General features: G+C 37.1%; 1 protein-coding gene across 1 annotated transcript; it reads left to right on the top strand.

The window, feature by feature from the left end:
- Positions 1-4,557: 4,557 nt before the first annotated feature.
- RBP4 (retinol binding protein 4) lies at positions 4,558-12,148 on the top strand (the record flags this gene model as incomplete). Its single annotated transcript, XM_080620845.1, has 5 exons — positions 4,558-4,722; positions 5,347-5,483; positions 5,640-5,746; positions 7,385-7,597; positions 11,347-12,148. 5 exons carry the CDS (start codon positions 4,558-4,560, stop codon positions 11,358-11,360), a joined length of 636 nt encoding a protein of 211 aa, XP_080476971.1. The 3' UTR covers positions 11,361-12,148.
- Between the last annotated feature and the right edge of the window lie 201 nt (positions 12,149-12,349).

The raw sequence follows: 12,349 nt of genomic DNA, 5'->3' as shown, positions 1-12,349 counted from the left end.
TTTGCTGGACTTGCTCCAGTATGTCCGTGGCTTTCATCATTCATTGTTTAAAGCTCTCTTCACCAGGCTAGCCAGCCTGTTGCAAACTTACGTCTTTGTTTCAAGTTGTTTCCATTTTAGTAGAACATCTAGAAAAGCATTTCAGTTCAGAATCACAATCCTCAGAAAGGTTTGCTAAAGAGAATAAAGGTACCGTTTTAAACTAGGTTTGTTTAAATACCATTTATAAAGAGCTCAATGTAAATTTACTCCTTAAGCAGCATGTGACGTCGTTAAATTACAAAAACAGGTAGCACACAGGCTGACATGGTGCAAAGGCTAATCTTTTCAATCCCATTCTGTCCTTGACCTCTGTATTCAGACTGCCACCAAGGAGACCAGTTGTGATGGTGACAGTGTACCCAGTTGTCCCTCACAAAGTACACAGAGCTCCTTGGCTCAGATCATGCCATTTGTTGTCAGTTGTTATTATGAGTCCGGTTCTACGGGGCAGTTGGCTGTGCTTGGATCCGCTGCTCTGCGCACACTACAATAATTCATTTCCCTGCAAACTCTGCCTCTAAGAATTCAATAGAAACCCATGTTTGTGAACGGCACGCTATAAATAACTGTAAGAAGACTGCAAAAAGTCTTTCAATCTATGTGCAGTCTGGCTGGAAATGGATGCTATATCTCGTATTACCCATTCTTTGAGCCAGTTTTCTCCTAAGCGCTAGAGTTACTCTCCTGACCACAAATAAAATTCTAGTTGTTTAAATATTTAAAGTTTCAATGTAGCAGTGTTCAAAATGTTTTAAATAGTAATTTGACTCTTGTTCTTTTCTATTACGAAGTCATAAATGAAACTAAAATAACTCCTACAATGAAAGCTTTTTTCTGCAATTTCCTTTGAAAATCTGACCTTTTCTGTGTATTTTCTGTTGCTATTCCTAGTGGAAAATACTGCAGAATTTTACAGGCTATTAAGGTGCAAAAATACTTCAATCACAGAATCACTGCCAGAAAGGCCATTTTTTTTGCCTTTTGGCACAATTCAAAGGTAGAAGACTTTTCTACCCTTCAATTAATTACGGTTCCAAAAAAAACCCATACTGACTTTTAAAAATCTTTCTATAATATCAAAAATATGCTGCCAACTTCAAATGGAATGGGAAGTCATATATGGAACTCATCAATTGTGGCGATAGAACAAGTTTTGTAAATGAATGCTTTACATCGCAGGTTATTTGCATGCTTATGCATTATCAATATTTTAATTGTCTGAGATTACCCAGAACCCAGCAATCTTTTAATGGGATTGACGTGATCTATGTGCTTTGCTCTGAGAAACAATTGAAATCCTGGCCCAAATTCTGTTCTGTTTGCATGAAAAGTACAAACCTCCAAGGGGTGTATCCAGGTTCCAAAGATCTGGATGAGGATCACTTGCTGGCATCATTTCTCAACCTAACCCATAGCCCAAGTCAATCCAAATGATGATTAACTGAGGCAAAGTTTACCCTCTTTATGAGCTTACATAGTTGTGCTGGCATAGCTACATCTGTTAGGACTGAGAAAAAATTCACCCTTGAATTGCCATAAAAATGGTAGTCTGCCAGAAACCTTCCATCCCTGCCCCAGTACACTCCTAATCAAGACGTAACTGACAGCAAGGAGCCTTTTTTGCCTAAAAAGCTTGTCTCATTGAACCAGTGTTTTAGCTGTGACTGTGAAAATACTTCATTAATGTAAACTATGTCTCAGGTGGATGCAGTTGGAAGTATAGCTAAACCAGAAGAGAAACAGAGCCAAACTTTTACTATGTTGCCTACATATGGTACTGACTTGCCCAGGTCTCTGCAGTTGTTGAAATCTGACTGAGAAATACCGGCGTGACTTCACTGTAACTGCACTCCTGCAAATCCACAATGATAGCAGTTCAAAAGAAGAGTTTTCTGAGGTATTACCTAGAGTTTGTAGAGATCTCAGACTTGAGGAGGTGAATGAATTAGAAGTTGTAATTACTAAGCCTCTGCCGGGCCCATCCACCAGATATGCATTGCCAAACATTGCAGAGACCAGCAGAGGCACACAAAGAAATGCTGTGTGTCATGGCTAACACAAAATTACACGCTTCTGATTTATTTTTGTTGATGAGCTCAGATTAATTTAAGACACTGAAATGGCTTTTGCCCTTGATTAAAAATTAGTAACAGAAGCGTATTTTTGTTTCAGTGAAACATGGTTTGGTCTCCTGTCTTTAAAACTGCTGAGAACAACATGCAGTAAATATAATGGGGCTGCTGATCTAGATTTTCAGAGGTGGTCAAATCTCATATGTTTTGATTCATTTGGATGAGTGACTGTAGACTCCTTTGAAAACTTCTGTAATAGAATTTTCATGGATAATTATGTTATTGACAAAATTTTGTAGGAATAGTTTTGATCCTGAAAGAACCTGTCTGGGAATATAAAGCAGTATACAGATTTCCAAAGAGGACAAATTTAGGAGAAATAATAATATTTCATGATTTGGCAGACAATAATTGTTTTCTTTGGTATTAAAGAAAGTAACAGATTTAAAGCTTGTAAATTAAGCCATTAGTCTGTCTTCTTATCATCAATCATGTGAGATACTGAACAAGAAAATCCATGTTGATTTTACTCTTGTAAGTATGATAAATTCATATATTAAAAATAGTGATCTTTTTGTAAAAGTTTTGTAAAAATATATAAATATAACTGGCATCAGCATTGCCAAAGGCTAGAACAAGGCTCTAAAAGCCAACAGAGGGATATAGATTGCTGTTTCTCTTAAGTCTTTGTGGGAGTTAGCAAACTTGAAAATCTCAGTTTAAAATAGAAAGGTTGGCTTCTTGAAAGATTGATGCTTAAAGTTGCAGGACAATTGATATGCCTCACCCTTTCGGGTTGCCTGTGTTAAATACCTGCTTTATTCCAAATAGTAGCCTTAATATTAAACATAATAAAATTTTCAGTGTCTGATGTTATCTGGGGAATCAAAGGCTTCAGAGCAGACCTGGAACAGCCCTGAGCATTTGATGCTTGAGAAAGTGAACAGGAATCTACTATCTATGCAAAAATGCTCCAACACAAAGCAGAAAAGGAAAATAAATCAGACCGTGTTACTGTCTGCATTACGTATGGAAAAGATTGCAAAAACAGTAAAAAGTTTAATATTTTTATGAATATATGAAAGGAATAGAACACTGAAACAAATTTATGGGAAAGACCATGCTGAATAAATTGTTTTAATTCTGTACATCAGCTACTGTTGAAGTATTTTTTATACCACATTGGTATCGCCATAATTTAACATGCATTAAAGTAATGAACAAAGACCTTTAACTAACAGGCCCTGTCTCTATTCTTTCAAAATTGGGAGGTTAAAAAAGTAGGTGAATTAGTTCTCTTGGTGGTAATCGTTCCTATCGTGCTCTGGTTACATGTCTAGAAAATAATTAACAGGTTTTCTCTAATGCTTCCTAAAGATGTTGAAACTATAGAACAAATATTGACTGAGAGGCAGCAAAACTTGCCTGGACAGGAGAAAATAATGGTTTATGGAACTGAAAACTGTTTGCCAAAAGCATAATAAAAATTCTGGAAACTCTGATTTAAAACCGATGCGAAAAGGCCCAGATGTGGCTTGTACACGCACTCAGGTATTTGCAGGCTGCACATATGTCCTACTACCTTTGCAGTACCACACAAAAGTGCTCTTTGCCTTCTCAGATTTTCAGGGCCCCAGATCCTGTTCCTGAGACCAGACCATGAGATTGGCACCTGAGCCATCTTTTGGGAAGGAAGAGGGAACAAGTCATAAGGACCTGAAGAAGTTCTGACATGATGAGGCTTTCAGAAATGTTAGCAGAAACTTGCAAGTATGATGTTTGCCACTGTTTATCAGGGGAAAACAGGAAAAGAATTTGGAGAGGAGGTGGAGGAAACAGGTCTGCACCTTGTAACTGGGTTGAGCACATTGGGTAAGAAGGACTTTGGACTGCAGCATAAAATCACATAGGAGGTGGAGGCAACTAACTCTCCCCCCTGCAGAGATGGAGTGCCTCTCTTCCTTTATTCTCCCTGCACATGTGCACACCCTTTCTCCCAGGTGTGAGCTGTGCCTCTGGCTTAGGAAAACCAAAGAGAAGCATTTGTTCCTAGTGCCTGCTTGGCTGCAGGTCAGGGTCAAAGACCACCTGAGCCCATGGGAGTTATGCAAGATGTTGTTATGAAGAGGCCCTGCATGCCTACAGCATGCAACAGCCCACCTCCCTGCTCCCCGTCCAATGCTGGCTTTGTACCTCAGGGGGTTGCGAAAGCCCCAGGACTACATAAAGCATTCCCTGTCTGGGAGCCCCACCACTGCCGTCAACGCTTGAGCTCTCAAGAGGCTACAGGGACCAGCACTGTCTGTAAAGGACCCTACTGTGGTGGGCTGGGGACAACCAGGTGCCTTGCCTGCGTATGCATCAGGGAAAGCTGCATGATGCCTGATGATCTGTCAGGGCAGCCTTCCTCCCTTCCTCATTTGTGTGACAGAGCCTGTTTCTGATGCTATTCTCTGTTTGCTGTTGCTGCAGGGACAGGATGGCCCATACAGAAAGAGCTCTGTCCTGGCTGCTCCTGCTGGCACTGGTCTTGCTAGGCAGCAGCACAGCACAGCGGGACTGCCGAGTAAGCAGCTTCAAAGTCAAGGAGAACTTCGACAAGAACAGGGTAAATCTTCTTTCTCTCATGGATCTGTAATATCTTGCCTAACTCCTCTTTCCAGGCTACAAAATCTGGCATTCAGTAGCATCAGTGTTCACATTTTCACTCAAAGTTACAGACTGCAAAACAGCAGAAGTGTGTGATGTGTCCCACACCTCCACAGATGCTGGATCCTGATGCATCTGGTAAGGAGTACTGCAGAAACTGAGCTTTAGCAGGCTGGTCTCAAACTGTAATAAAACGAGAGTAGTGATTTGGTTGTTTCTATGAAAAATTAATACTTGTGTTTTCAGACATCATTGCAAGGAGAAAACATCTATGCATAGATCTGACAAGATCTGCCAGTTATTATCCTCTTCCCACCAAATTTCGCATTTTAAGTGCTGGAGAACTGCAAATACAAATAACATACAAACAGAATCAATTATTTCTCTACCCTGGCTGCACTAGGACATGGTGGGTTTATGCTGTTGCAACAGCTAGATTTGTTTCCTAGGTACAACTTTGAGGCATGGTGTCAAATATCTGCATGTCCTCCCATCTGTAACTTCCCCCCCCCTAGTTTTTAATGCCTGTATGTAGTTTTCCATACTTCTAGGTCTAACTACAACCTTTCTTATTTCCTTACAGTACAGTGGCATCTGGTATGCCATGGCAAAAAAAGATCCCGAGGGGCTGTTTCTGCAGGACAATGTGGTAGCTGACTTCACCATAGATGAGAATGGACAAATGACTGCCACTGCAAAGGGCAGAGTCAGACTTTTCAAGTAAGCTGTTTGCAATATTCCTCTTACTCGATTTCACTTAACTTCTTTGCTTACTGGTGCTCTAATCCTACCTGCTTTCCCTGTGGTAGTCATGCAGTCACACCAAATCTGTGCTGTTAGGTTTGCATGTGATGTATCCTTTCTTTCTGGCCACAGCAACTGGGATGTCTGTGCTGATATGATTGGCTCTTTCACTGACACAGAGGATCCTGCCAAGTTCAAGATGAAGTACTGGGGTGTTGCGTCTTTTCTGCAGAAAGGAAGTGAGTACTTAGCTGTAGAAGATGAGGAACAACTAGTTACGTTGTATGTCCGTCTTGGGGAAGGGAAATATAGGTTTCGGCTTCTTAAACACACTTAAAACATCTAATAACTGTCATATAGGAAAGCCTTAATGTGAACAAGGTAAGCACTGTTTTTCATATGGGTCAGCTGGTTGCCTTTCTTTAAACAAGTCAAGACCAGCCTTTATATATCTTTGTATTTCTTTTGTTTGTTGTCCAAAAATGTAATTGAAGGTCATTGGAAAGAAATGAAAGGCAGATGAAGTATTTTAAGTCTTTAGTTCAGAACTCCAGTTATCAATGCTTCTGTTCTCTCTGAAGAACCTAATGTCAGACTTGACTGAGCAGGAGAAAACATTTTGCAACTGTTATTTTGTTTGGTTTCATATTTTCAAATGGAGATTTATCTATTTTAGGAAACAAATATGATCCAGTACATATACATTCATATTTTTCTGTCATCTGTCACACCGTAGGCAAAATTAGTTTATTGAGCCAAGTAGAGATTCAGACACTTGTAGCTCAAGACATTTCCATGGATTGTTTCCAAGAGAAGCAGGTGGAATTTGAAAGTGATTTGAGCTCCATTCTCTACAAAGACACAGTTACAAAGAATGCTTTGGATGCCAACTGCTTTTGAATTGTTGCCGAATCTCCTCACAGCATACTGCTGATTCATGTTTTCATGGATACTTCAGATTGCTGGCTGACCCCAGATTCTACCTTTCTAAAAATTGTGGTCCCCACCCACAGGAGAGATGGGGAAGAGAACACACAGTATTCCTTCACCAGCATAGACATAGCACAAGGGAAGATCTCTTGCTCCAGGAAAGGAAAGTGTAGAGAGGACACTTTTTACTGCAAAAACTCAGGTTCACTTCTGTTAGCACAGGATGTCTCTGTGACTAGGTATTTATGAGATTACCTAGCTAAATAGTTAAGAATTTCCTGAAATTGTCACTGTTTTGAGAAGACGGTTTATGATAGAGCTTGTAGCAAATGCACTTCTAACACACACATGGAAACTGCACAATCACCTTTTTCCTTAAAAACACAGTTTAAGTAACATCCCTGGTAGGAAAATAGTTATGCTTTTGAGTAATCTGGAGCATGACTAGCATGACCAAGAATACATTTAGCTTCTCTATTTCCTTTTTTAACTTTTTTTTTTTTTTGCCTGACTGTACCCCTTTTTTGATTAAAATAAGAAAACTTTATTTATACTTAATGATAGCTACTGTAATACATGATTCCTTGTTTTTCTTTGCTGCTACATTTTATAATGATGTTCAGGCATGGGTTTACAAGGCATTTATTAGCACTTCTTCATGCTCCTCTTGTTCTGAGCCTATGTTAGACGAGCAGCAGTGTGCCTACCATTTCCTCTTTTCTCCGTCACTGTCCCTGATAAATATGCGTATTTTTTTTATAAAAAGGAAAACTCCTCCAAAACCATGGAACCAAATACTGGAGGCAGGAATAAACTAAGAGCTAATCTGTTATCATTTATAGCAATTTTCATTGTACTATTTTTTTGAGAGTTATGGCAACAATCTCTCTAGTTTTACCAGATATTGCTTGTGTCTCACCTTTGCTATTTGCTATGATTCCTTCCAGATGATGATCACTGGGTAGTGGACACCGATTATGATACCTATGCTCTTCATTACTCATGCCGCCAGCTGAATGAAGACGGCACTTGTGCTGATAGCTATTCCTTTGTGTTCTCCCGGGACCCCAAGGGATTGCCTCCAGAGGCACAGAAAATTGTCAGACAAAGGCAGAAGGACCTTTGCTTGGACAGAAAATACAGAGTTATTGTTCATAATGGTAAGAACATATTTTTCTGAAGAATATTATTTCAGGGTTTGGTGACTAAAGCACTGGGAGTCAATCGCTCATTAAATAGCAAATACAATAAGTCTTTTAGTTAGTAGCTGTAATATTGTCTTTTGAAAACTGGAACTTGTAGTAAGTTATTTCCAACTTTTTCTTCCCGTATCTGGAGGAGAGCTGAGGTGTATAGCTTTTTATGCGGCACATCCCATCAGCTGAAACTATAATTAGAGGAAGTTGTAAAACAATTATATCAATGTAGTACGAGTAAACATAGTAAGGATAAACTTCATAGTTGCTGTAAAAAGAAGTTGTATCTCTTTGACCAGATCTCTTTGTCTTTCTCAACAAAATAGTTGTTGAAGAGAATAGAATATATTTTCAAAAACTTCTTTGACAAATTCTTCATAAAAGAATTTTCAGTAAAATCAGATGTCTTGGAAAGGATACCTTATAGCAGACTCTTTCTCACATATCCTCACGCCAACTCTTTCACAAAGCGTGGTGGAAGACAGACACAGCCTTCATACTGGTAGTATGACCCTATTTTGAATCATATAGTCAGGCTGAGCTTGCAACACAGGGAAGGATACAGATTAGCTCACTTCTGCTCAAATATATTAGAAAAGTCCAAATAGTAATTTATGTTACTTTAATTGATGATCCAGAAGAAAATGTAATATACTCACTGATAGAGATTATACCCAGAATGAGAAATAGTGAAGAATGAAGAAAAGAGATCATATATTTAGAAGAAATAAAATAGTAGTTTACCAACCCCTATCTCTCCGCCTAGCATTGTGGAAGACACAATATCTACAGAAGACTTGACTGGTGAACCAGCTGAATGTGAACTCGTATGAGACTGTTGTGCTTTATACCACAGGATATATATATGTTTCCCCAGGAAAGGATACAGAGGTTGAATTAGAAGTTTCAAAGAAGAGCAGAGAAAATTTGCAAAATGTTTCCTCTAGTGAGGGCTTCAAAGATCTTGATCTTTTCTCATCAGAAACAGGTTAAAGGCTGACTTGAGCAAAGTCTGTGCTTGCCCACACAAGCAGTGGGAATTGGATAATAAAGGACTTGCAAACATAGGAATAATAAATTAAAATAGATGGAACTTTAAAATGGACACATTCAGAGCAGAAATAAATAGCCATTTATTTAAGTCCAAAGGTCATTAACCTTTGGAACAGTTTACCAAGATCTTTCGTATGTTCTTCATCACTGAAATCTGTAAATCAAGATTAAAGGCTTTTCTAAATGACATGTTAGAATAAACTGGGATTGACTGAAGGAACTTTTGTGTATTATAAAGAAAGTCAGAACAGATGAGCACAGCCAGCTCTTGTGTCTCTATTATCTGTTCATCTGCTCTATAAACAAAGAGTAAGATATTGCTACATTGTAAAGTAGGTACGCTGATAACAGAGTGCCAGAAAGATCTGCTAAGGTGGGTGGTGGTTAGAATACTGATTAGTGACCTGGAAAAAGTGCTTGACAACAGTGGAAACAAAACTTCTGTCTTGAATAAGAATTTGGAGACAGTATAAAAGACAGGTGAGATTCAAGGCACTCAAGACTAAGGCACACTATAAATGCAAATGAAATTGGCTTTTGTGAATGATATCTATTGATTTCATAAAGGGTAGGATAGAAGAGAAACCATGTTGTTATATAAATTGATACTTTCTTGTTTTGAATGCCACATTCATTGCTCATTTCAAATAAAGTACAGTGAGAATAAAAATTTCTCAGGATGAGAAAACAAAATAATGACATAATTAAGGATGCTTTTGTATTAAATATAAGGTAAAGTGTAGATATACAGATGTTGTGCTGTGACTTTGAGAGGTGTGTGCTATGGTGATTCCTTGCATTTCTGCCAAACCCAGAGAAAAATATCCACTGTAAAATTAGGATATTGGGCTAGTTCAAGTACCGGCCTAATTCAGCATGGTGGAATCTGTTTTATCTATTATTTCTGCACTATACAAGCCTTGCAAGACTATAAATTGTCTATAAAAAAAAAAAAAGACTATAAAATTGCCAATCTTTGCAAGCATAAACTGAGGAGAAAAGTTCAGTATACTGATTTATTCATAAATTGTGATATAACTTGCTCAAATATCTCAGAACTTCTATATAATTGAATGCTTGGTGGTTTTTTTTTCCCACAGAATATAGATCCAATAGTGTAATTTAAAAATGAAAGTTCAGAATGTCTTTTGAAAGTTCAGTCCTAAATGTTCTTTGACTTGCTAACCTTAAAAGTTGATCATGCTGCCTCTAGTTTGTTATGGAAATAATCAAATCTGCCAAGTTGCACCGAGTGCTGTGTTCTTTGTCAGCTATCCTGATTTATATTCAGATATTAGGTGTTGCTGTTTGTAAATGAAAAATAGCAGCCCAGGTCCTTAATGCTATCTGCTTTTCATTGAGTTTATCTTTATGAGCTGAGCACCAAAGATTAAATGAAAGTTAAAGCCAGCAATTTGCATTTTTCCCTTACTGTGATCAGGACTTGTAATTACCATAGTGTTAGTTGATTCTGAATCATCCACTATCATTAAGCCAAAGTTTCTGCAAAGCAAGAATGTTTGGGAATGAGGATGATTGCGAGCTAAACTGAAAAAAAAACATTTATTGACATTTTATATCAGAAACTCTTATAAAATTCCCTGAATTCCTTAGGAAGTCCTGGCACTTTAGTTTTCATTCTGCTATTAAAAGCTACAGAATTAGTAGCAAAAAAAACCAATTTCAGTTGTCTGTACTGATCTGCATTTAGTTGTTACTGTGGTAAAATTCTGACTGAAATTCATAGATGCTGCAAGAATAGGCTTGTATCTGTTTCTAATCGTGCATATTCAATGTCTTGATAGTAATTTTTCCCCCCCACCCCCAAGATTTTTCATTAGCTTTTTAAATTAATGCTGTACCCAAAGAACTTCAGTTCCAAAAAAAAAAAATCAAGTAGGTGTACAAAACTTCCCTTGATGGGAGAAAAAAATCTAAAATATCTATTCTTTGTATAGTGGCTAAGACAGAAGCTTAGGAAATGATGAGTGTTTTGGTTGTAACTTGCATTGCATTTCTGATGGTAGCTTCTTTTGAAATATGGATCCAGCTCTGATACACTTACTGTCTCAGAAGAATAGGTTAGGTTGCTCTGAGTTATACAAATATGAGTGTGGGTATCACAGTGGGACTACTTATAAGCACAATACAAAGTCATGTCAGTAGAGCTGTAAGCTGAATTTACTGTTAGCATTTGCTAGAAGCAAAAATTGTGAATTAAAGTATGGTATATTACCTCAGCAAATTTACTATTGCCATTAGGAGTTTTGGAGGTCAGGAGAGTCTTACTTTGTTGAAAGACATTCTTAAATTAATAATTTTTAAAAGGCAAATAATTTGAAGTTTGCTAAAGTAAATACGTAACTTTTTTATCACTGATCTATCCACTCCCTTGTTTGCCAAAGTATTAAAATGCTCAGGACGGGTGTAATAGACTGGGAGAATTCCTGTTTTGTTCCAAGTTGGAAATCGTTTGGCATTACAAACTGCAGAGCAAGGTACTGGCATTAGCATTACAAGTTACAGCCTGTGGAACTCAAGAGCATTTTAAAGAAAGTAGATATGTATGCATTTTAAAATTGGTGAAAGTTTGTATATTTTAATTTTGTCTAGTGTGGCTGAGAACCAAAAATTTCTTTCTTTTTTTTTTTTTTTTTCAGGATTTTGCTCTTAAGGAGATCAAAAATATGGAAAGAAACCACATAACAACACCATGGATGTAAAGTTCACACTGATTGGGTGTTCTCGTGAAAACCTTTTAAATGGCTTAATTTAGATTTTGAGTATATTTATCTGAGCTGTGTAGCTCACCTTGTTAATAAACCAATGAAACATATTAATAAACTTGGATTACAGGGGATTCAAATTGTTTGTATGCAAATCTGTACATATGGAGACATTGGTTTTATTAGTAGACCATTTTCTTAATGCACTGTTTTGAATTGGTGACAGATAATAATTAAGAATTTATTTTTTTTTAGCAGTTTCAATTTCTGACTGAAGAGTTTTAATTAAAAAGAACCAAAATAAAAGTATTCTAATTTATTTTCAATACAATGTCATCTTTTTTTCCTAGGAAATACTGGAAATCATTCCCAATAGCATTTTAGAAAAGAGGAAGAAATTTCAGTGACCCTATATATCACTGATCAACTTTATTATATGCCTACTGAATCCATAAAAAATATACATCTTTTTAAAAGAACTATTTTACACACAACAAGTAAACATTTCTTTATTCCTTATTTATAAATTAGAAGGCATTATGTCCATATTTTTAATTTGAGGTGGAATATAACTGGTTATTCACTTGGTGATACTTCCAATGTGATGCTTATCATCTTGTTTCCTACATGAAATTGGTTAGTCTGCTCAAACCTGTGTTGAGGCAGTCAGCTATCTAAGTGTATAATCAAGTGCCTGTTTTAAATGGTATTGAATAAAAGAGCAGATACTTTCTGAGGATGTATATTTTCACTAGAAAATTAATCTCTTACTCAGTAGAAAATTAAAGAGTAAAAATAGATCAAGTGCCCCTGATACAGATTCACTATAACTTCATTAAAGTTAATGACATTTATGCCAACTAAAAATGTACCCTCATAGAAATTAATTTGCCTGGTATGTACTTATTTCAATTATTTAAATACACCAAGTTCACTG

Source organism: Psittacula echo (assembly GCF_963264785.1).
Source record: "Psittacula echo genome assembly, chromosome: 6".
Taxonomy (NCBI): domain Eukaryota; kingdom Metazoa; phylum Chordata; class Aves; order Psittaciformes; family Psittacidae; genus Psittacula; species Psittacula echo.
The sequence above is the reverse complement of the archived record's forward strand: the minus strand, read 5'-3'. Positions and strand labels throughout refer to the sequence as shown.